This window comes from Chaetura pelagica, unplaced genomic scaffold (assembly GCF_000747805.2).
Source record: "Chaetura pelagica isolate M959 unplaced genomic scaffold, ChaPel_1.0 scaffold150, whole genome shotgun sequence".
NCBI lineage: Eukaryota > Metazoa > Chordata > Aves > Apodiformes > Apodidae > Chaetura > Chaetura pelagica.
This window is the reverse complement of record NW_009952052.1, coordinates 1,083,138-1,104,240: the sequence shown is the minus strand read 5'-3', so window position 1 is coordinate 1,104,240 and position 21,103 is coordinate 1,083,138. Positions and strand designations below refer to the sequence as shown.

Genomic DNA, 21,103 nt, shown 5'->3' with positions numbered 1-21,103 from the left:
AAGTGACATACTTTGTCTATTTTTGTAGCTGGCTCTTATAAACAGGAACAGAAACAGAACAAAAGAAAGTTACGATTGCTGACTAAATTACCATGGGTCAGCTGCAGCATCCATCATGTGTCTACTGCAAGGTTTGAATTGGTAGCAAAAACTGATCTTCCTGATCTTCCCTTTTCTATATTATAAAAAGTTAAACAGCTCTGAAGACCTTCAACCACCTAGTGATTTAATGAAAACCCCATTAAAAGTAAACAATTTCAAGTATCTCTATAATACAGGGGCAAGAAACATACAAGACCAGACCAAAGACCTACATAAGCTGTTTTCTTGCTTTTGTCTGTGGCAAATAACAGATAGCTAAAGAGTATACAGGGACACGCATATAGTGATTATTCTTTTGGAATTCACCCCCTTTGACGCTGTTATTTGTATCTGCATAAATCTGATAATCCTATTGTCATGTTCATGAGCATAAATATTAACATTGTCCTATAATGTTCTCAATATAAGCATGCAAGAAATACTTATATCCAAGCAAAAAACTGTTTTCATTAAAATTGAAACTCTTTAATAATAAAGTAATTGGGTTTTTTAGACTTCACTATTTTATAAAGTGCTATCAGAATATCTAACTTAGTCCTCAGTAGTAAGGAACACAGCTGTTCTCCTAAATAGAGCCTTTTAAAAAAGGTCTAGAGTTTGGATTTCTGTAAGTTCTTTGGTGGTGGTGTCTGAGCTCTGTAGGTGAGTTGCATCTACTTCAAAAGAAAAGAAATAATAAATCTTCCTCATGGAAATCAATGGAAATCTGTTCATCAAGAGAAGTGCCTTATATTCTTATATAATTTTAATCTAAGTAATTAGCCAATGAGTCTTGTAATTACTTTTTTTTTTTTTTTTAAAGATCAGTTATTTCCAAAATATTGTCTCACATAGGATTTCCTTTCACCTGCAGTAGAGTGTGAAACAATACATCCCACTTTATCATGGCTTACTGAAACAATGTGTGACTTCTGAAACACCGAATCTTGCAACAGTCATAGTTTCCAATTGATGAGTTACAAACTGCACATCTTACCTGTTGTGCATCTTCCCATTTCTCTTTGTTTTCTTCATCTAAGAGGTTACTAATGATTTGAAAGAAGTTCTGAAAAATCAATTAGATAAAAGAAAACACAAAATTACTTTCAATGACCTAAACTGTTGTATTCTTAAATTGACATTAAGAAAGTTTTCTTTCCTCTATTTTGAATGTAGTTCTGCAGCCTATTTTCTGTCACTGGAAGAGTTTAAAAAATAACATATTGGACTGATAAAAGGGCACATTAATTTTATGGTTAATTATTTATTTCTGGCCATATAATCAGGTTCCACAGTGCTGCTGTGTATAAAATATAAGCCATTTTAAACTTGTTAAACTTGTAAATGTGAAGGTCTTCTCTTTTCAAATTGCTGTCATTTCAGCAAATAGACAATTAGGTATTTTGTAAATAAAATACACTAAAAAAAACAGGGTCACTAGTTTCTATTCAAAACATTAAAATTATCCTTAATGACCATAAATAGGGAATACAATTATATTTCACTGATAAATGTTACAATGATATTTCATTGATAAATGCTGTGTGAAACCAGGTGCATCTTACTTTTAAAAAGTTACATTTGCTTCTGCCATTTTAGTAATTTCAACAGAAAAGGAATGAATAATTTCTGTTATTTGGACTTTAAACTGTTAATTTCTTAATTTGATTATCCTATTCATTTAACCATAAGCTAAAAAAAAAAAAAAAAAAAAAAAAAAAAAGCCAGGGCATTAAGCTTTTAAATCATACATTTTAAAAATAGTTTTATTCTAAGTGTTTGTGGTGATCTTTCCTTTCTAATTTTGTCTACTGTCTCTATCAATTTGTATTCCTAACTTTTTAATCTTTAAAAAGCTAAGAATTTATGCAGTTTGTTCTTCTCAGCTCTGTATCATGCTTTATCTAGAATGACAATTTTGTCTACAGCCTGTCAACTACAATTTATCTCTTCCTTCATAAAAGACACATGTAGTATACTACAGAAAGATACTGACCTTAGCTGAAGAATGCAATTAAGGTCCATGCAACCTATGAAAAACTTTTAAGTGGCTATTCCTTTACCTGCACTTACTTTTTAGCCATTTTAGTGGGGTAAGTAAGGTGCAGATAAAGTTAAGTAAGAATTTACTTTAACTCACTATTTAATGAAAATACAAAGCATTTGACTGCACAGTGACTGAAATGAGAGTGAAATAACTTCCAGCCTTAGTGTACTATGGATCCAGTGGTTGTGCTTGAAAACACATTAATTTCAAAATATGAGATATTGCAGACATTTTAGACAACTCACAACCACATAAGAAAAACATTGTGGGACACAAAACAAAATAAAACTTGTAAAAATGTTTACATAAAAACATCATTACCAGTTGAATCAAGTCTTAACACTAACTACTTGACAAGTAAGAAGATCTATCTTTGCCTCATCATTAGGAAGATAATTATGCTAACCATAAAATTTAAATGGGTAAAAATTGCTTTAATGTGGCAAATTTAATATAGAGCTTACTGAGAATTTGGTGAATTTCAGCAAAATAATCCTGTACATTAATGAGGGCACAGTAGCAAAATATCCATAAACTTCAGTAACAAAACTTCATGAAAAGAAAGGAAATGCCTCATGAATCTCCTGTGAAAATGACACGTATGCATTGGGGCAAGATAATGGAGATTAAAGACAGGACATAAAAGAAAAAAAAGTTCTCATGGTTTGAACCAGTTTGAAATGATACAGAGGGTAAAACTTCAGTCAAGCTAAAGATAAAAAGTGCAAAATGTAGCTACATATTGCTTATATACCAAGACAACATCTCTTTCAATTATTCAGTAGCAAAATAAAGTATACTGAAAAGTTACATTTAGTAGTCATTACAAAGGATTTGCCAGTTTAACCAGGTGGGGAAATCATAATTTGCAAATGCAACTTAAGCTAGGAAAATTTTACAGCTCTATTGGTTCCTCAATTAAATAAGCTATACTGGTCAAAGCAGTTTCATGGCACTGTAATCACATCTCCTCTAGGACATTATGATTTTGGCGAAGAGTTTTACAAGGTAGAGTTTACATTAGGGGGATTTGCCAGAGTAAAACATTTTTGAAAGCATGACAGCTCTGTATTCTTCCAGTGTAATGTTGTGGAGATGCAATGGACAAAAATTTTAGCTAACTTTTATTTGTTCAGGTGCCAGCAGCAATCAAGCTGCAGCAGCATGGAGTTCAGTGTGGGATGATTTAATATACCTAGGAGTTGGTTCAAAGCTAGTTTTGCACTACATTGCAGCCACTGATTCCCCTGCAGAAACTGTCTAAGCCTTAAAAATATGCATGTCTATGTTATGAGATCTACTTGAGAGTAGCCTACATTACCTGAAAATCACTCAAGAGGTATAAAAGTTTCTGGCAGATGCTGAATTACACAGGTTTGCTAATAATGTAATTTGATCATTAAATTTTATGTTTATTTCTGTTACATGAAAGCATTAAAATTACTAATAACTAATAGAAATGTGTCAAAAATTTATAAATAAACTCAAAGTCAAGCACAAAGATGAGCATAACTGATTTAATGTGTACTTGCCAATAAAACATAAATTATGTATATGAAACTAGTGACAAGAATATCTTGCTTCTTGAGATCTTTTTTTCTCTATTTCTATCCCTGGTTGATGTTATATTTTTGGTAGCAGTGCAGGCTGACTGTATGAAGATTTTTAAACAGAAAGATGATTTAATGGCTCTGCTGCTTCAGTAAAGAATAGATATGAGATGCACACCAAAAATGTGACAGAGAAATAGGGTTCAACAAGCCTTTCACCTACTTGGACTATTCTCTATTTCATTGTATTAATGCTGCAAGAAACAACATTGCCTTTTAGTAAAATGATTGACAGGTATGAAAGCTGAATTTTAGAAACATTATGGATGTGATCTGATGGTATTACTGCAGTAAACACTGGACCTCATCAAGCTCCTTACTTTCATGGCAGGGCTTAAGTATTACTGAACTGACCACTATAGAAAATGTTGTGACAGCCAAAGCCAGAATTTGAAGTCTTTTATTTTTGCCCAGGCTCTTCTGAGCATAATGACAGTTACAGTGAGGAATGGACAATTAGGTTTTCCAAATTTAATTTCCTTCCTTTCAATCTTTTTCTTCTGTAATTCAATGGCTGCAGTTCTCTGTCCCTTTCCAATTTTTTTACCCTCTCTGCAGGAATAAAGCTGCCATAAATCCTTTTTACACAGCTAGAGAATAATTCCTCCCTAGGAGGAATTAATGGATAGCCTTAAGTCACCTCCACTTTTGGACTTCAGCATAGGGAGTGTGTGTGTGGGAGGGGGAAGGTGGTGGGGAAAATAAAGCACTGGGCAATCCTGTTAATCCTTGACTGACATTAATGGTCCCTGTGGTTAATATAAGTGAGATTATACTGCTCTAATACTACTGGTCACTGGATCAGGGTATTGTACTTTGCCATCTTGTCTTGAAAGCTAGTGCAAGAGCTCTTAGAACAGTTCTGGAAAATGTCCCAAAGAGAAAGACCTTGCTTAGAGAACAACTGAATGATTTCTGCTGGTTCTGCTACTGTACTGCTCTTTTGAGTCACTGTTGCAGGATACCTTCCATATTATTTAACTGCCTCATACATTATTATTTTTCCTCCTGACACTGTAGATGCAATGCATTCATAAATATTGTTGCAAAAAGGTTAAAATATGCAAAAAGAAAAAGTCATACAATAAATAATTTGGTACTAGACATGCATACTTTAGAAGTTTTGTTTTACTCTTGGTATCTATCTGACTGAAGAAGTGGTATTTTCTATGCAGTATATGAGGTAATAGCATCTTTGTTTCGAGTAATTAGACTGAAACATTCAAACTTGATCTCACTTTTCTGTTCATTTTGTTATGAAGTCTCTGAATCACATTTTTTGTACTATTCGTGAATACTAACACTGGATATAAGCCAGAGATTGTAGACTGTAAAGGAACTACCCAGATGGATGGAATGTATAAGAAACAAATATACTCAGACATATACACTTTTCCTTTTTCAGGTCTAATCACACTAAAATGAATGGTTTTTTATGTACCTTTAAAATACAATTACCTATCATTCATAATCTACTTTTATGACATCATGTGAAATTATAAATTATGACTTACATGAATTTTAAACCTCACTCAAGCTTTTCTGAGAACAGCTGTAAAACAAAAACTTAACACCTAATTTTACCCTTAATCTACTGCCAAAAATAGAACGTAATTAGAGCAGCTTCTTCACAGCTTCCTCAGAAAGAATAGTCTCAGTATTTTCGTGGAAAATAATTTAATTTTCAACTTTTTGAATCTCACTTTGATGATGGACTAGACGGTATGAAAAGACATGATAGTGAACAATCCTGCAGAGTACGGCAGCATATGACATATGTTTACGTATGGGAAAACTCTGGTTTCTCAGAAACAGACACTAAAATTAAAACCGATGTTACTGAGCCAGGATTTCATTTTATATCATCAGAAGTCAGTAACAGGAACATGGCTTAATATACCCCTGTGCAAGACACATGCTTAATTCTGATTTCATATACTTTCCTGAACACTATGCATTGTTTTTTTCCACTAGCTTTGTGCCTTTTTTTTCAGTGGGATTTAAGAGTTCTTGGTATTTAGGCATCTAAATCCCAAAATATAGGTACTTCTTTGGGTTGAAAAATCCTTTCTTCTTTTCTTCACCACATGGTTTGCCAATTTTTGCCTTTTCTCATTTCTTAACCTCAAAATGATTAATACAAATTATTAAAATAGTACTGATCATTTTGCCAAGTTCTGCCAGATCATGATTACATGTTTTGGAAACAGCTCTACAATCCTAAAGGGGACAGAACTTTTGGCACTGTCATTAGTGGGAAAAGAATAAAACCTCTCAACTGTATGTAAACTGCAAATGACCTGATCTGCTAAGCCCATGAACAAAACCACTTGTGCCAAGCAGTTTCTTAATGATGGTTTGACCACAGATTTCTGTAGTTCCTGCGAACCATGAAGAAGTCACATTAGGCTGCCAGACTGCTGAATGCATGAAAAAAAATCAGTAAATAACACCCTGTTTAATACTAAAACTTACTGAAGATAAGAAAAAATATTGACTCTTACATAATTTAAAAAAAAAGGATTGTCCAGCCAAAATGCTTTTTGAAAAGTATTTTGCTCTAAAGTTAAAAAGATGTTACTTTCAGCTGGCTAGGTGCCAACACATGAAACATTATTCTGTGGAAGCTAATTTTGCTTTGTGCATAGAAAACAAAGAAAACTGAAAATACATTAGCAAGCTTTTGAAAATTTAACTCTGAAAAAACTGTCTTTTCCAAGATACCTCCATTTATCTGCATGTATATATTCTAGCGTGTTTATAGTATGTGCCTTTACACAAATACATACTCATGACCTGCATTAACAACTTCATTTTTAATTTATGAATTATAATAAATTATTAATACAACTCTTTTAAATAAATAATATCTATACACTTTCTTAGCATTCTTTTTCAGTACATCTACAGTCTTGCAAAAGTGTCTAAAATTCTCAGATGTAGAAAACAATCTCCTTATCTGGAAGTCCTGGGAATTATTTATTTCAATGAATGTTACTCAATGAGTTGTGCAGTCCATTATGTAGAAATAATGACTGGTTTTATTTCAGATAGTATTTTAGTTGGCCTCTTGCACAAGAAGAGTTAATCTACAATGTGAAATAGAAAATTAATATCAAATGTACTCTCCATAACTCCAGTGCACTTTTAATGAGTTTATTTATTTGCACTGAAGAAGCAATGCCAGGATTACATAACTAAGCACTGTGGGTAGCATTTTGAACTGAAATGAACTAGAACAAACAACACCAGTGAATTGCTTTGTGCAAAAAACACCAACACATCCTTATCAATCAAACCAAACCTTCAAAAACAAAAAACCCAAAAATTTTACAAAGAAATTATTTTACGTTTTTCCCTTGCTGTACTGTTTTGTCTCATAAAATGTAGCTGAGTCTTTTCCTATTTTACACTTGCTTTATGTGAACAATATTTATGTCTATCATTTAAAAGATTTAGTTTCCTCAGTGGGTAAAACAGGTGACATGCATTATAATGACATAACTCCACCAATCGAAATTTTCCCCTTGCAGTGTTTCTCTTACCTGCACCCCATCAGATGCAGGGATATAACTTGCTCTTTTAAATGTGTCTGTAACATTTCTGAGAATTTCCACAGAAATCAGAAGGTCTCCTGCATAAAAGTTTTTCCTCTGAGTTAGGTCCAATAGTGTCTTGGTTACTTGGGACATGCCATCACCGGCCAACATCCTTTGTCCCTTGGCGAGGTGCTCTTTAATCTGTACCAGAAGAACAGAATTAGTATCAGAACCTACTTTACTGAGGAAAAGGTATGATAAATTTTAAACACAGCCAAAAACAATACCTGTATTATACTATTATAATATTAAGTATTGAAGCTATTATAACAAATTTCATTCTGTTAAAGAGAAGGCAAAACAGTACACTGATGACAGAATTAATATTTTTATCAGAGAATAACAGCATTTATGTGGAGACATTATAGAACTGTCACTTTTAGCCTATTTTCTTCTCTTTGGACATCAGTAATTTCTCAATATCCATGTTCCCAACGGAACTTCATGGGCTGGACTGTGGCTTTAACCTACTGCCATGATTTAGCAAAAAACTGGCCTTCCTGTGAGGAGCAGCTGTATAACCACTGTTGCCAGTCATTAAACAATCAGTGGGAGATGTCCCTGCCCATGCAGAGAGGTTGGAACTACATGATCTTTAAGGTTCCTTCCAACCCAAACCCTTCTATGATTCTGTGAATCCATAATCTAATTTACTATATGGAAGTATATTCTTCATCTTCGATAGTCCATCTTTACTAGTCAAGATGAGACTGATGGTTTAGGTGGAAGCTGATTACAATGGTATCTTCTGTAGTACTAAGAACACAAAGGTGATCACTTGGAATGATCCTCTTTGTTTTTTCAGAAATGCAAATTAAATTATGAGTTACTCCTGTGTATCAGCCAAGAGAGCATACTTTAGTGTTAGACCTCCTAGTAGATCTGCACAAGGCCGGCGACAAAAATAATCTAAAATACATGTGCTGGTAGAAGCAACCTCCTGATAAGAAGCTAAATTTGTGGACCTAATAAATTCTTAAAAGTTGATTCAGCATCCCAGAAAGATGCACACTTTATCACAAAGATGTCACAAGGCCAGCCAAGGCTGAAAGAAAGAGTGTATGGTTTAAAAAATCTGTTTTTAAATATAATATGAATTTATGTATACAAAGAAGAGTTCTTCCAAAATGAAGCTAAATTAAAGATATGAAATTAAAGACCTGAGACAGACCTCAATCTAAGCAGAAGGGCACAGCAAATAAAAATATTGACACTATCTCCTAAGTGTATCTTCTATTTCTTTTAACTAGGCCTTACTACATATAGAAGAAGGATGACTAACATAGCATAATTTGGTGATGGAAGTGGGAGACAGAGCGTAAAGATACTTTTTTCACTCCCAGATCTCCCCAGCCACTCTGTGTGGACTTATGGGGCTTCATTAAAAAAAAAAACAACAACAACAACAACAAAAAAGCCACAAACAAACAAAAAAACCAAAATACAGAAAAAAGCCCCAAACAAACAAAAGTGTATAATATGTAGTAAAAATAATACAGTGATTTAAAAGGTTCAACATAACTTTCATTAAAGTAATGTGAAAAATCAATCATCCCCTGACACAAACAATCTATGTGTTTTTTTTCATGTTCTTGGATCATACTTTGGTTACACTCCTGACAAGTCTTCAGACTAAATATTTGTTACACAGCTGGGGCTGTGTAAAGTGGCCGCTTCAAGTTATGTCTATGGCCTTAACTCCTCTTTGTAGCAGTGGGTGATTGTTATGGACCACAACAGGTTTGTCCAAACTCTAGACATGGTTAAGACTTGGAAGACACCTGCATGCTGCAGTATGGACACGGAATGTATCTACTCTGTACTATGAGTACAGAGGTACAAGCTTAATTGTACATTTTTTTCCAACAAAAAATTCATGGAGGAGAACTGAGGAAGTTAATTGGGTATTTAAAACAAATATTTCATAAAGAAATACCTCCCTCAGTCTTCAGAATACTTTCAAAAGTAATTAGGCAAGAAGCTTGCTTGCAGAAATCCTTTTGTGCAGCTTCTATTTATTTTGAAAGGAGGCTTTGGAAGTGATCTTGTAGGAAAACAAAAGTGGAGAAAAAGGTGTGGGAATGGAAGAAAATTAATTTGAGTACATTCAGGGATCTGATATTGTATACATAACATTATGAACTACTTTCTTTGGAACAAATGAAAGCTATCAAGAAATTGATTTTGGATTTTTCCTGTGAATTGTTGCCATTTGCCTCATCTGCTTACATTCTGTGTCTGGGTAGCAAATTAAAAGAGCATCATCCAGCATAGTAACAGAGAACAGTAGAACTTCTGGAAGTTGTCCAGCTGTTCATTGAACCCAGAGCATACTTCTAGATTTTGAGGAATAATAATATTCAGTATGTCTTTAGTCAAGCCCAAAAAGACATTCAACATAAAAGCTGAACTCCCAAATCTGACACCTCCCTCAGGATGTGCTGTGGGAAAGAGCATCACATAACTTGAAGGCAGAGTTTAAGAGGGAAGAGAGATTCTTTTAAGTCCAGTAACAACAGCAGTTATCAGTGCTCATAAAAACTCTGCTGCATTCTTGAGCTTATATAAAATACTGATAGGAAAGCTGACTATTTAGGATGTTATTTTTGTACTGCATTATTTTGCTTCCTTTTGTTCTATCTGTATGTTCACCTTCCACTAGTTTTTTCCATGCTCCTGCTAGACTTTTAATTCACATTTTAAAGATAACAAGGAGCAATTTGTTGTTGATTTTGGACAACACATAGCACACAGAAGCTCTTGTCTCAGATGCCTTTGGAATGTAAATAATAAATTAAAATTATCCCAGTTTTGACTGTTTTTTAGGCTTTTGAGCAAGTAAAGCTCTGTTTTCACTGAAAAATTTCATAGATCTCTACCAGCAGAAGTGAGCTCTGCAGTATACCCTTTAGTGTTTTCAGCAAAACGTTTTGATTGCTTTTGGACACAAGCAAGTTCTCACAATGCCACAGGACTAAACTGTTATATCTACTTCAGAAGTCAACAGCTTTCTGGTGCAAGTAGTTTAAAGTACCTCAGAATTATTTTAAAATCACAGCTCAGTTTGGAACTATTTTACAAAAAATAGCACACCCCAAAAGCACAGCTTTCCAGCACAAATACCCTTCCTCTCTTTGGCAACAGCAGTTGTATGCAGCTTGGTGAGTACCTTACCATCTCCCTCTCAAGCTCCAACACAGAAGTTCCTTTTGCCTGATCCCTACCTGCCCCACCGGGCCTACATTACTTTGAGGCAGACCAGCAGAACACTTAGAGGTAGCACATTAAACAAAAGGATGCAATGTGTTTAGGTAAGGAAAGTAGGTGAAAATTAAGACCTCTGTTGACTACTGACCAGCAAGCAATGTATAGGGCATGGTAAAAATTAGCAGATCCTTTATTATAATTTTATTACATAATGTATTTTCTTGATGTGGGACAAGCTATAGATCCCAAAGACAACTTTAAAATAACAGATCATTCACTCACTTGATATAAATAGATGCAGCACTATTAAAGCCAATGAAGAGGTCCATATTAGCATAAATTGAAGGCAGCAGATTACTTGCACAGCTAGCAAAAGAATCTTTCAATGTGAAAATACAGAATTTTTTCATTAGTAGTTAATATAATTTCTTTCTCACCATACTGTTTATTTTCTATGCCATGGTCACTGTGATATTATGCAGTATTCAAGAAAGCTATTTTGGTCACCACTGTAGGTCCTTGTAGTTCTCTGTGAAGGTCATTTTTTAGTGGTCTTACAGGCAGGCTCATTAAAAATAAAGTTTATGAGCCGAGAGATAGTGAAATGAAGCAGCTGTTAGCACAACCCCAACTGTATGGCTGCATACTTTAAAAATTACTGAAATGTTTAACTGGACTTTGACTCAGGGTCCAACTTCCTTCATCCCTCAATTTATCAGAAAGTATGCTATAATAAAAATGCCTCTTTACAAAGTCAGAGCTTCTAGACCTCCAGCACTGGAGTACAAATTTTAAAGGACAGAAAACAATGAATCATGAAGAAACCTATAAAAGACTGAAAAGAATGATTAATTTGAAGAGTAACTACACCATCATCCTTTTTTCATTATTTTTTAAGATGATGTTAGATTCATGGCTAGGTATTACTAAGGATGTCGCTAATACATATGGTACTGGGTAACATATGGTTATGTACATATGGTACATAAGAACCTGAATTAGGAAGCCTTACATAGAAGTGAGGAAACATAGTTTGAAATCGAAGCATAACCTGAAATTGCTCATAGTCTGCAAACCACTTTGCATTGCACCTCCAGAAACCAACACTAATATTTTAAAAAATGTTTTTCATAATGCTTTTGAAATGCAGAACAGGAATATTCACATAATCTACAATAGCCACTTGAAGCACTCGGCTGTATTAGAAACCTAAGAGCTCTTGAGAGCACTGGTTCCTCTAGAGAACAACCCAGAATACCTGAAATCTTACCTTGAATGCTCTGAATCATAGAATCATAGCATCATAGAATCACAGAATGGCTTAGGTTGAAAGAGACCTTAAAGACCATCTAGTTCCACCCCCCCGCCCTGGACTGGAGCTGTATTACTTGATTTCTGTGGCTTCCTATCTCAAGGGTGAAAATGATAGTACTCCCTCAATTAATACTATTAATGATTTTTCATTGAACTTAAATTTATAGTTTCCAGCATTGAGGTGCAGATAAATTGGAACCAAAATGTTGAAGTCTGTGTGCTTAAAGTTAGGCACATAAATTAAAAAGGCAGAAAATATATTTGTTGGCAGCTGAAATATTCCCATAGTTATAACCCTGCCCTGAACTGAACCGATGCAGCATGGTGATGTTTAAACTGTCATGTGATATCATTGTGAAAAAGCTTTTCCTTTCAGATTTTAGAAAAACTTCATTACAGGTTGGTTTTTTTTCTGATTATCACACAGTCCTTTAACTGCTTTAGCACAGAATCTACTTTCCTCTAATATAATTAATTATTTACAATTTTTTTTGTTTATTTCCAGATTGGCTCATTGTTCAAAACTATTATTTCATTGTTTTTTTTAAAAGAAGCAGAGTAGGGTCTGAATATACAGTTATGCATCTTCTAAGTATCTATAACCTAGTATCATACAAGAGTCTTTTTTTTTTCCTATACATTCAACATTTTATGAAGGAGGTTGCTAAAGTAATACAAAATAATTTTCCACTTTTTCATCAATGAAATTAGTTAGTAGTCAATCTAGATCATGATAGCTTGCTAATAAATAAAAGGTTTCTGCTGAGATTAAGGAAATCACTAATTCACTTTGTTTAGAACAGAAAAGGGAAAAAGTAATTGGTATCAACTGTGCCAAGGAAGACTAAGCTTAAGAAGCTTAAGAAAAGCTTTTCAAATTTAAAGGAAATGATGCACCATAGTTTACTTTAAGACTATGCATCTTCCATATTGAAGGCCCTATTAACAGTGGAGAAAAGCAAAATGCTGGAATAATGCAAGTGTAGTTCGTTCAGATGGGACAGATGTTTGGGCTGTATGATCTCATCAATTTTCTTTCAGTTCTATAATTTTGTAACAAGTCCGTGCAAATATTCTGACACCCAAACAAAAGCCTCCTATAATTTACCCCAAACAGAATTGTCAAAGTTTACAGAGTGTCCCGAAACTGAAATTTTACTTTCCTGTGTTTATCCACTGTCACAGTGTGCAATCTGCTGGACCAAGCTTCTGCAGATACTGTGCCTCAATTTGCGTCTGTGCACCCGAAATCACTACAAACGTGTTCTTTAAGGTACTAATTCTAAATTTACATCAATGGAAAGAAAAATTAGGATTGTTTCACTGTATACAAACAGTCAGCCCATGGTCATATATTTTTAAATTTTCTTAGGCAAAGTGCTCCTTAAAGCAATTATTTATTTTCAGAGAAAAAAAGGAGCCAGCTTAACTACACACAATCCTGTGCTGTTCTAGAAATTAATCTGAAGCAAATTGAATCTCTGCACCAATGCCACAGAAATTGTGTGTACTCTTCTATATATGATGAGGGGGACTGGAGAATCTTTGAGAAAAGTAATATCTTATCTGTGAAAGTTAAATGTTTTTTTTAGAAGAAGAATGTCAACAGTTCAGAGGGATGCTTGTTTTTTTTCTGTACTTTCTTTCTCTACCCTCTTTCACTGGAAGAATCCTTTTATTTTGTTCAAGAGATTTTTTTTGCTACTTTAATCCATCCCTTTTTTTTTTTTTAAATCATAATCAGTATTATCAATTATTCTAGCTCTTCAGATATAACCACAAAATAGGTGACTGACAAAGTAATTACAAAGTTTCAGTATTTTGATTTCTGTATAGATAAAACAAAATATCCCAAGAGATATTTTGAACAGGTAACACTGCTCTTCAGTAGAGCAAGAAATGGCTTTAGGGGTGAGAAATGAATAATAAAAAATGCAACTTATTTTGGGGTTGTGGTTGTTTGGGTTTTTTTCTTCTCCTACTCATTACTGTGTTTGTTCACCAGGATTTCTGTTATTATTTTGTAAATTATTGCTATTAAATCCAGCTCATGTTGGCACGCTGTGCGAGAAATCTTGTTTTTGTTACTGTTGTTTTGTTTTTTAACCAGAGGGCAAGTCTTCAAGATTTGTGTTATCTATGTATAATGCAACATGACAAGAGCAAGAGTTGAGAGGTAAAAGAGAATGAGGACTCTGAGAGGGTTGTTTTCACTCTATGACAGACACAACATTGCTTGAGGTAGTCTCTTGGCTGTCCCTACTGACTGAAGTATGTCACAAAGTGACACACAATGAATGAATGCTCTTCTTTTTTTTATAGTACATGGTAATCCTGCTAATGTGCCTAAAACATAAAGTTCTGATTAACTACTTCAATGTATACATTTATTTTATTTTAACCAATGTCTATATTTCTTTGTATCTCTATTTCTATACAGTCAGTTTTCTTTGCAGGACAAATCAGAAAAGGAAACCAGCATTATCGGGGACCCCTAATTTCTGAATGGCAGTACTGCATGAAGTAATAGGCAAGAGAAAAAACCTTTATGCCTTATGACAAAAAATCAGGGGAATGACTGTTAGTGTAAGATTCTGCAACCACTAGCCAAGTTCCTGCAGTCATTCTGAAACTGTGTTGGAGTTTATGTTCCTCTAGTTCTGATAGAATTTAAGAGAAAATTAGATTAATTCTTTTGTTACTGAGTTCCTAAATGACACGGAAAGATTATTATGAATGCTAGGCTAAGAGTGGGGACTTTTCTTTGCATTTAACCAGTGGGATTGGTTGGCTATTAAAAAGCAGATATTCTAAAGCAGAAAGGAAGACAAGCAATTTATTCCTTTGAATGAAATTGAGATGCCCTTATGCAGAATTGCAGGTAAATGTTTTCTCCCACTATGTAGCATCTCTAAGATTGGGGTATTTGTGTATGTTTGTGAGATCAAGTGCTTTAATGTCATGAATGCAGAAGATACCAAAGTAACTGTAAACATGTTTTGCTCTCCTGATCCTAACCTGCTCATTTTGGTGCCCATACAGACAGTTATGAAAAAAGAAGCCATTCACTTGGGATGGAGCAGTTGGTTTCTAGCCTACATGTTCCATATGAGTGGCTGAAGTAATGGGTTATTTTCCCACTTTGGCAAAGTGCATATTTATTCACAGATCAGTTAGCAGACTGAGAAAGTCATAGTAACTTTATAACATGGTGTTAAAAACACTCAAAAAGCAAATGTTTAAGTCCATACAATGAGTTCGGCAGGAGAGAGCAGACAGAGCTTTCTCACAACCAAATGAGTGCTCTCACCATCAAGCAAACACCAATACTGAAGTCATTAGCTTTCTTCCAAGGTTTTAGTCTTCTCTGAAGAACAGGGAAAATGTTTGTGAGGCAGAGGAAAACTGTTGCCTGCCACATTCTCTTGATCCCTTGCTTTCTGATGAGAGAAAACAGTTTGCCATCCTCCTGTCAAGATACAGATGTGACAAAACTGAGCTAACTCCTGCAGATGCTGGGCTTACGAGGGAGGCAAGGCCAGGAAAGCAGATAATTTACTGATATAACTCCTCTGCCTATCAAAGGCTGTAAGGGTGAAGAGCTTGCATGCAGCAATACAAACATAGACTAGGGTAGAACAAAAATGTTACTAAGGCCAATGTATTCAAATCAACAAAACTAAGCTTGGCTGCTTTACTCTGCAGCTATACTAAAAAAAGAAATGAAGCACTAAACTAGCAAAAAAGGAGCAGTAAATTTTTTTAGGAGGAAGCTTTTCATTCCTCAGAGTACAGCAGTCATTTCACTGAGGAGCACATGGACAGGCAGATATGCTTACCCCTGTAATGTAATTTGGAAAAACAAAATCATCTCTAATAAGCTGCAGCTGAGGAAATAATCACTCACCTCTAAATTCTTTTTATCAAATTACATTTTAGCCAAGCACTTGCAAAATTGTGAATAACACTGCTGTGGAAAAAGTTGAAACAAAATTATAGTATGAACTAGAAGCAGCAGAAATGTATTTTTACGGCTATATTATCAGTTTTATATGCAAAGATTCACCTGCCTAAGTTCCCATACTCCTTTGTAAGTGCTAATATCTTGACTGTAGTTTGGTATTTCATATGCAGATTTTTCCTTCCTAACTCTGAAGAGTTAAGAGGTTTTTCATTCTTGCAACTTCCTCTTTCTGATAGAAAAGCAGCCCAATTTGCATGAATGCATGCTTTGTTTAGGCTATATATCACTCTAATTGGCAGAAACTTGTACCTTATTTTTATTGGAGCAACTAAATACAGAATTCCATAATCCAGCTTTGAAAACTGTGTTACACAGAGCTGTAATAGTAGAGAATTTGTGATGATTACAGAAACAAAGAATCAACAGTTTTCGAAGGGACCTCTAGAGATCATCTAGTCCAACCCCCCTGCTAAAGCAGGATTACCTAGAGCACATTTCTCAGGACTGCATCCAGGCAGGTTTTGACTATGTCAAGAGAAGGAGACTCGACAACGCCTTTGGGTAGCCTATTCACGTGCTCTGTCACCCTCACAGTAAATGGCTTTTTCCTCATGTTGAGGTGGAACTTCCTATGTTCCAGCTTGTTCCCATTGCCCCTTGTCCTGTCACTGGTTACTACTGAAAAGAGTGGCTCCATTGTCCTTACATTGTCCTTTAGATACTTACAGGCATTAATAAAGTCTCCTCCCTGTCTTCTCCTCTCCAGGCTACCCAGTCCCAGCTCTCTCAACTTTTCCTCCTAAGAAAGATGCTCAAGTTACCCAGTCATTTTTGTTGCCTTTGGCTGGACTCTCTCCAGTAATTCCCTGTCACTCCTGAACTAGGGAGCCCAGAATTGGACAAACTGTTCCAGATGTGGCCTCACCAGGGCAGAATAGATGTGGAGGATGACCTCGGGCAACCTACTGGTCACACTCTTCCTAATGCATCTCAGGGTACCATTATTTATACCATGATTTATTATTTATATTTTTTAAGCCAATCCCTGACAAAATTAAATCTTTTTTTAAATCAATAAATCCTATCACTTAAAATAAATGCATAACAGAGCAGAAAACAGAAATAGCCCTACATATAAAAGCATTTTCTCAATTTACACAAAATACATTTCTAATATTCTATGGTAAGATCTTATTCATTAATGGTTTTCATTCAAACTGATCATACAGGCTTCAGATATTCATAAAAATCTCTTAAGCTATGAAAACTTTTTGGTTTTCCATACCAGACTATTTTAATTTAATTTTAATTTTCTGTATTAGCTTTGATTCAAGTCTTTTGTTTCTTCGTTGTTGGTTTTTGAGGGGTTGGGAAAGGGGTGAGTAGATTCTCTGTGGTCTGGTTTTTCTTGTTTGGGGGTTTTGTTTTGGTTTGTTTTTTTGTTCGGTGGGGTTTTTTGTCTTTTTTTTCTTTTTTCTAATTTAGTTGGGTAACAGCCACAGAATATTGAATATGTTATTATATGAATATATTATGAATAGATGAAGAAGTCTTTAGCTATGTCTCTCAGGTGTAGTTGTTCATACAAAGGATGATGTAGGATATTCCTAATGCGGGTTTCTTGCTTCTCAGTTTTCTTCCTTGTAACATACCAAATTTGATAGGCTTCAAGAGAGTACAAAAATGAAATTAACTCTTATTTGAGGCATTTCAGTGACTCTTTTTTTTTTGTTCCTCAGGGATCATCTGTGGAAGGCCTGTGGGCTCCTAATCATTGATTTTATTCTTGGTCCTGCAGTCAGTCACATCTAATCATAATACAAATATTTGAATTTCTTATTCTCAGGAAAGATATTGCCGTGTTTATCCAAATGAATGAAGCAGAGGGAAAAAAAAAATAAAAAAAATCAAAGCAGAGCATGACATTTTCAAGCAGTTCCAATCCACTTGAGGTGTGCTGGCTGAAACTTACAAGTACAGGAGCATAGTAAATTTAAAAAAAAATAAGAAAGTCTAGGAGAATGCATTCTCCATTGCACTACTTTTTGCAGTGAGGACTACATGTCCTCCTATGAGAGACATTCTAGTTCAAGAAGAAGTCATGCAGGCAGTTACGTTAACTAGTCATGATGCTTCCTTTCTAGATTTAACACCTAGAAAGCAATAAGGACCAAACTAGAAATCACCTTATATACTAAACAATTGCTATATTAAAAACAATTAAGAGCTTCCTAACATACACTTGAACATGTAGAAACGAAATAAATGCATAAGACTAAATTTGAAGTTTGGTTTGTCTCAAAGCATCACTTACACAGCCCAGTTGGCCAGATTATGGCAGCCAAAATACATACACGAGGCATGTGTTTTGCTTTAATTTTTTTGTGCCACAAAATTCAGTGTACAATCTCTCACAGTGATGCTAAACCTAGGTTGACAGTGTATTCAGTCAGTAGAGTTGTGCAACATCTGATCTACTGATAAAATTTCAGTTATGCAGAATAATTTGGACATTATTTTTCTTTTATAAAAAGACATCTTGGAAAATACTAGTCCAAATTAACCAAGTACTACCTCAAGTAAACCATTTTAGGTAAAATAATTTAATAGACAATTTTCTGCTTCCAGATCAAAAGAAGGTCATAAGCAATGACGAGAATACTTCATAATACTATGCAGTCTAAATTTAGGTAATTAGTTCATCATCTAATTTGCTTTTCTATGTATAACAGTTCATTAAGCTACCAACAGATACTCTTTAAAGAGATTAAAATATGCTAGTTAGACCAAAGGAGTTCAGTATTCAGAAAATGAAACTATTTGCCAAAGGCAGAAAGACACAGTAGGCTTTAACAAGGTCCATAATTTCAGTTATAACAATAATTCATTTGGCAAAATGGTCTGAAAACCCAGACCTTGCCTACCCATCCAAATTCTGAGGATATAAACTTATTACTATAAACTGAAATCTGGTGATCACTATGGGAGCAAGGACTATTCAGAAGGAACTGAAGAAAGGAAATACCCTGACGCCAGATCTTATTCAACCCTGTGAAATTACTTCATTTCCATCTACAATAAAACATATTTGGAAGACTTTCTTTGCTGTTATCTTCTCTTTCTCAAGAACACATTTAACAAATTGTGCATCACTGGGCAAAATATTCCTTCTTAGCTGCAAAGATGACTGATAACAGTCCTGAAACACCATGCTTGACTAAGATCATATTCTTAATGCAAAGTTGCTGGCACTGCAAACACACTAGGAAAATACAAGAAATCCAGAACAAAAATCATATTATCTGTAATGTTTCTTTTTCTGTTCATGAAGTTATTTCTTGATCTCCTAAAACATGATTCCAGTAAGCAAAATGTACCTATTTATTGCTTTGCATTTTCCACTGATAGGGCTTTAGGAAGAATAAACCTAACTATGTTCCTTAAGTATTATTATTAGAGCTAACCAAACAGTTTCCCAAGGGTTTCTGTCATGGATTTTGGCAGTTTTGTGCCTTGTGTGAATTTGTTCAATTCAACCAGCTGTATAAGCTGGTCAAGCAGTATTCGTTGAATTCATTTGATGACTGATTTGTACCAAATGTTGGATAAATTATTCATGACTAATTGGGTCCATTATACAAAAAGATATAATTATAATCCCTAGCATTAAAAGGCATCTATTCCATGGTGAACAAAGTAATCTAATGAAAGTACAGACTGTATGTTTGTGGCATAGTTGAAATGCATCATCCTCTTAACTGCTTTTACTCAAGCTCCTACACATGAATAGCATAGGGGACCATGCCCTTCAAAGATACAGGCTGACCACCAATCTCCACTCCACCAGCCAAAACATTCCCCTTCACTGTTTCATCATGTTCCAGTGTATAGTCTCTTCAGAGACCCTGTAGTGACTATATTTGTAACATGCCATGGATTTCCTGTGCTCTTATATGAAGAGGTAGGAACATCAAGCAGGAACAGTGGATAGGCCCTAGATCAGAAGACCAGAGACTAACTTCCTGCTTAATTTGTCTCCCTCAGTTCACCATTAAAAAGTAAATAAATTAGTGGAGCCTGATTTCAAGCGTATGTTGAGGAGTTATATCAATTCAAGAATGTGAATTACTCTGAAACTACTGTAATAGAATATTAAGTACAATGTTGATGTCTGTATCAAAAAGTGGTCCAAATATCTGGACATTTCTATTTAACCAATGGAAAACCCTGGTGTACTGGTGCCAGTACCTGCCTATCCAGAATAGAGGCAGTAATTCTGCCTGGAACCTTCTGTAAATGGTGAGAAAAAGAACTAAATTATTCATGGTGCTGGGGATTATGAGCAAAATATGTTATGTTTAGCATTATGAGTGTATTTTTCACTTTACTGACTCCTTACCTTTTGCAAATAGACTTCCAAATGGTTTTTGAAATTGAAAGAGACTGCCATGTTAGCATAATACACATAGTTACCATCTTAGTCTCTATACAAGTCTTGAGTCAAGCTGCAAAACATGTAGCCCTAGCTGGGTTTTTGTTACTTTAATAATGCTTTTTAATGGTGGTAATTTGTCCCGTGTTACTTCCAACTGAGTAATAGAGCAAACTGTAAACATACAAGAGGCTTTGTGCATAAGGCAGGTAATCTACTGAAGCTACATATATTAGGCAAAGTCTTCAGGGGTCAATCACCTGTGGTTCTGTGGTAAAGTTCTACAATACACAGAGGATGGTTTAATGTGGGCTTCTGCTGAAAACCCGTGTTAACATTTGTAGGAAAAGTTTATCTTTAGGAAAAAAAGTAAATATCGCACTGAGAGTTGAAGTCTAGTAATTAACTTTTCAGGACTGCTTCCTTGTGTGAATTCCCAAATTTCTGGAGTAATGGGAGTCACAAATTGTAGAATTGTGGAATGGTTGAGGTTGGAAAGGACCTCTGGAGGGCCCAACCCCCAAAAGGGTCACCTAGAACAAGCTGCCCATGACCATGCCCAGAGGCTTTTGAATGTCTTCAGGGACAGAGACTCCACAATATCTCTCATAGTGAAAAAGCCTTTTCTGATGTTCAGACAGCACTTCCTGTATTTCAGTTTATGTTCATGTCCTGCCACTGTGCACTGCTGAAAAGGGCCTGGCTCCACCTTCCTTGTACCCTCCCTTCTGGTACATATATAAATTAGCCTTCTCTTCTCTAGGCCAAACAGCTCCAGGTTTCTCAGCTCTTCTTCATAAGAGACATGTTCCCATCCCTTAATCATCTTAGTGGCCCTCTGCTGGACTT

At 35.0% G+C, this 21,103-nt stretch overlaps 1 protein-coding gene across 2 annotated transcripts in view; it reads right to left on the bottom strand.

The window, feature by feature from the left end:
- The window catches only part of BAI3 (brain-specific angiogenesis inhibitor 3), a 466,801-nt gene that overhangs the window by 233,111 nt on the left and 212,587 nt on the right, over positions 1-21,103 (bottom strand). For both annotated transcript variants that reach the window (XM_010003267.1, XM_010003258.1), the window contains 2 exons: positions 7,284-7,478; positions 1,079-1,147 (listed from right to left, as the gene is read on the bottom strand). In XM_010003267.1, coding sequence (XP_010001569.1) covers positions 1,079-1,147; positions 7,284-7,478 — 264 coding nt within the window. The remainder of the gene's footprint in view (positions 1-1,078; positions 1,148-7,283; positions 7,479-21,103) is intronic.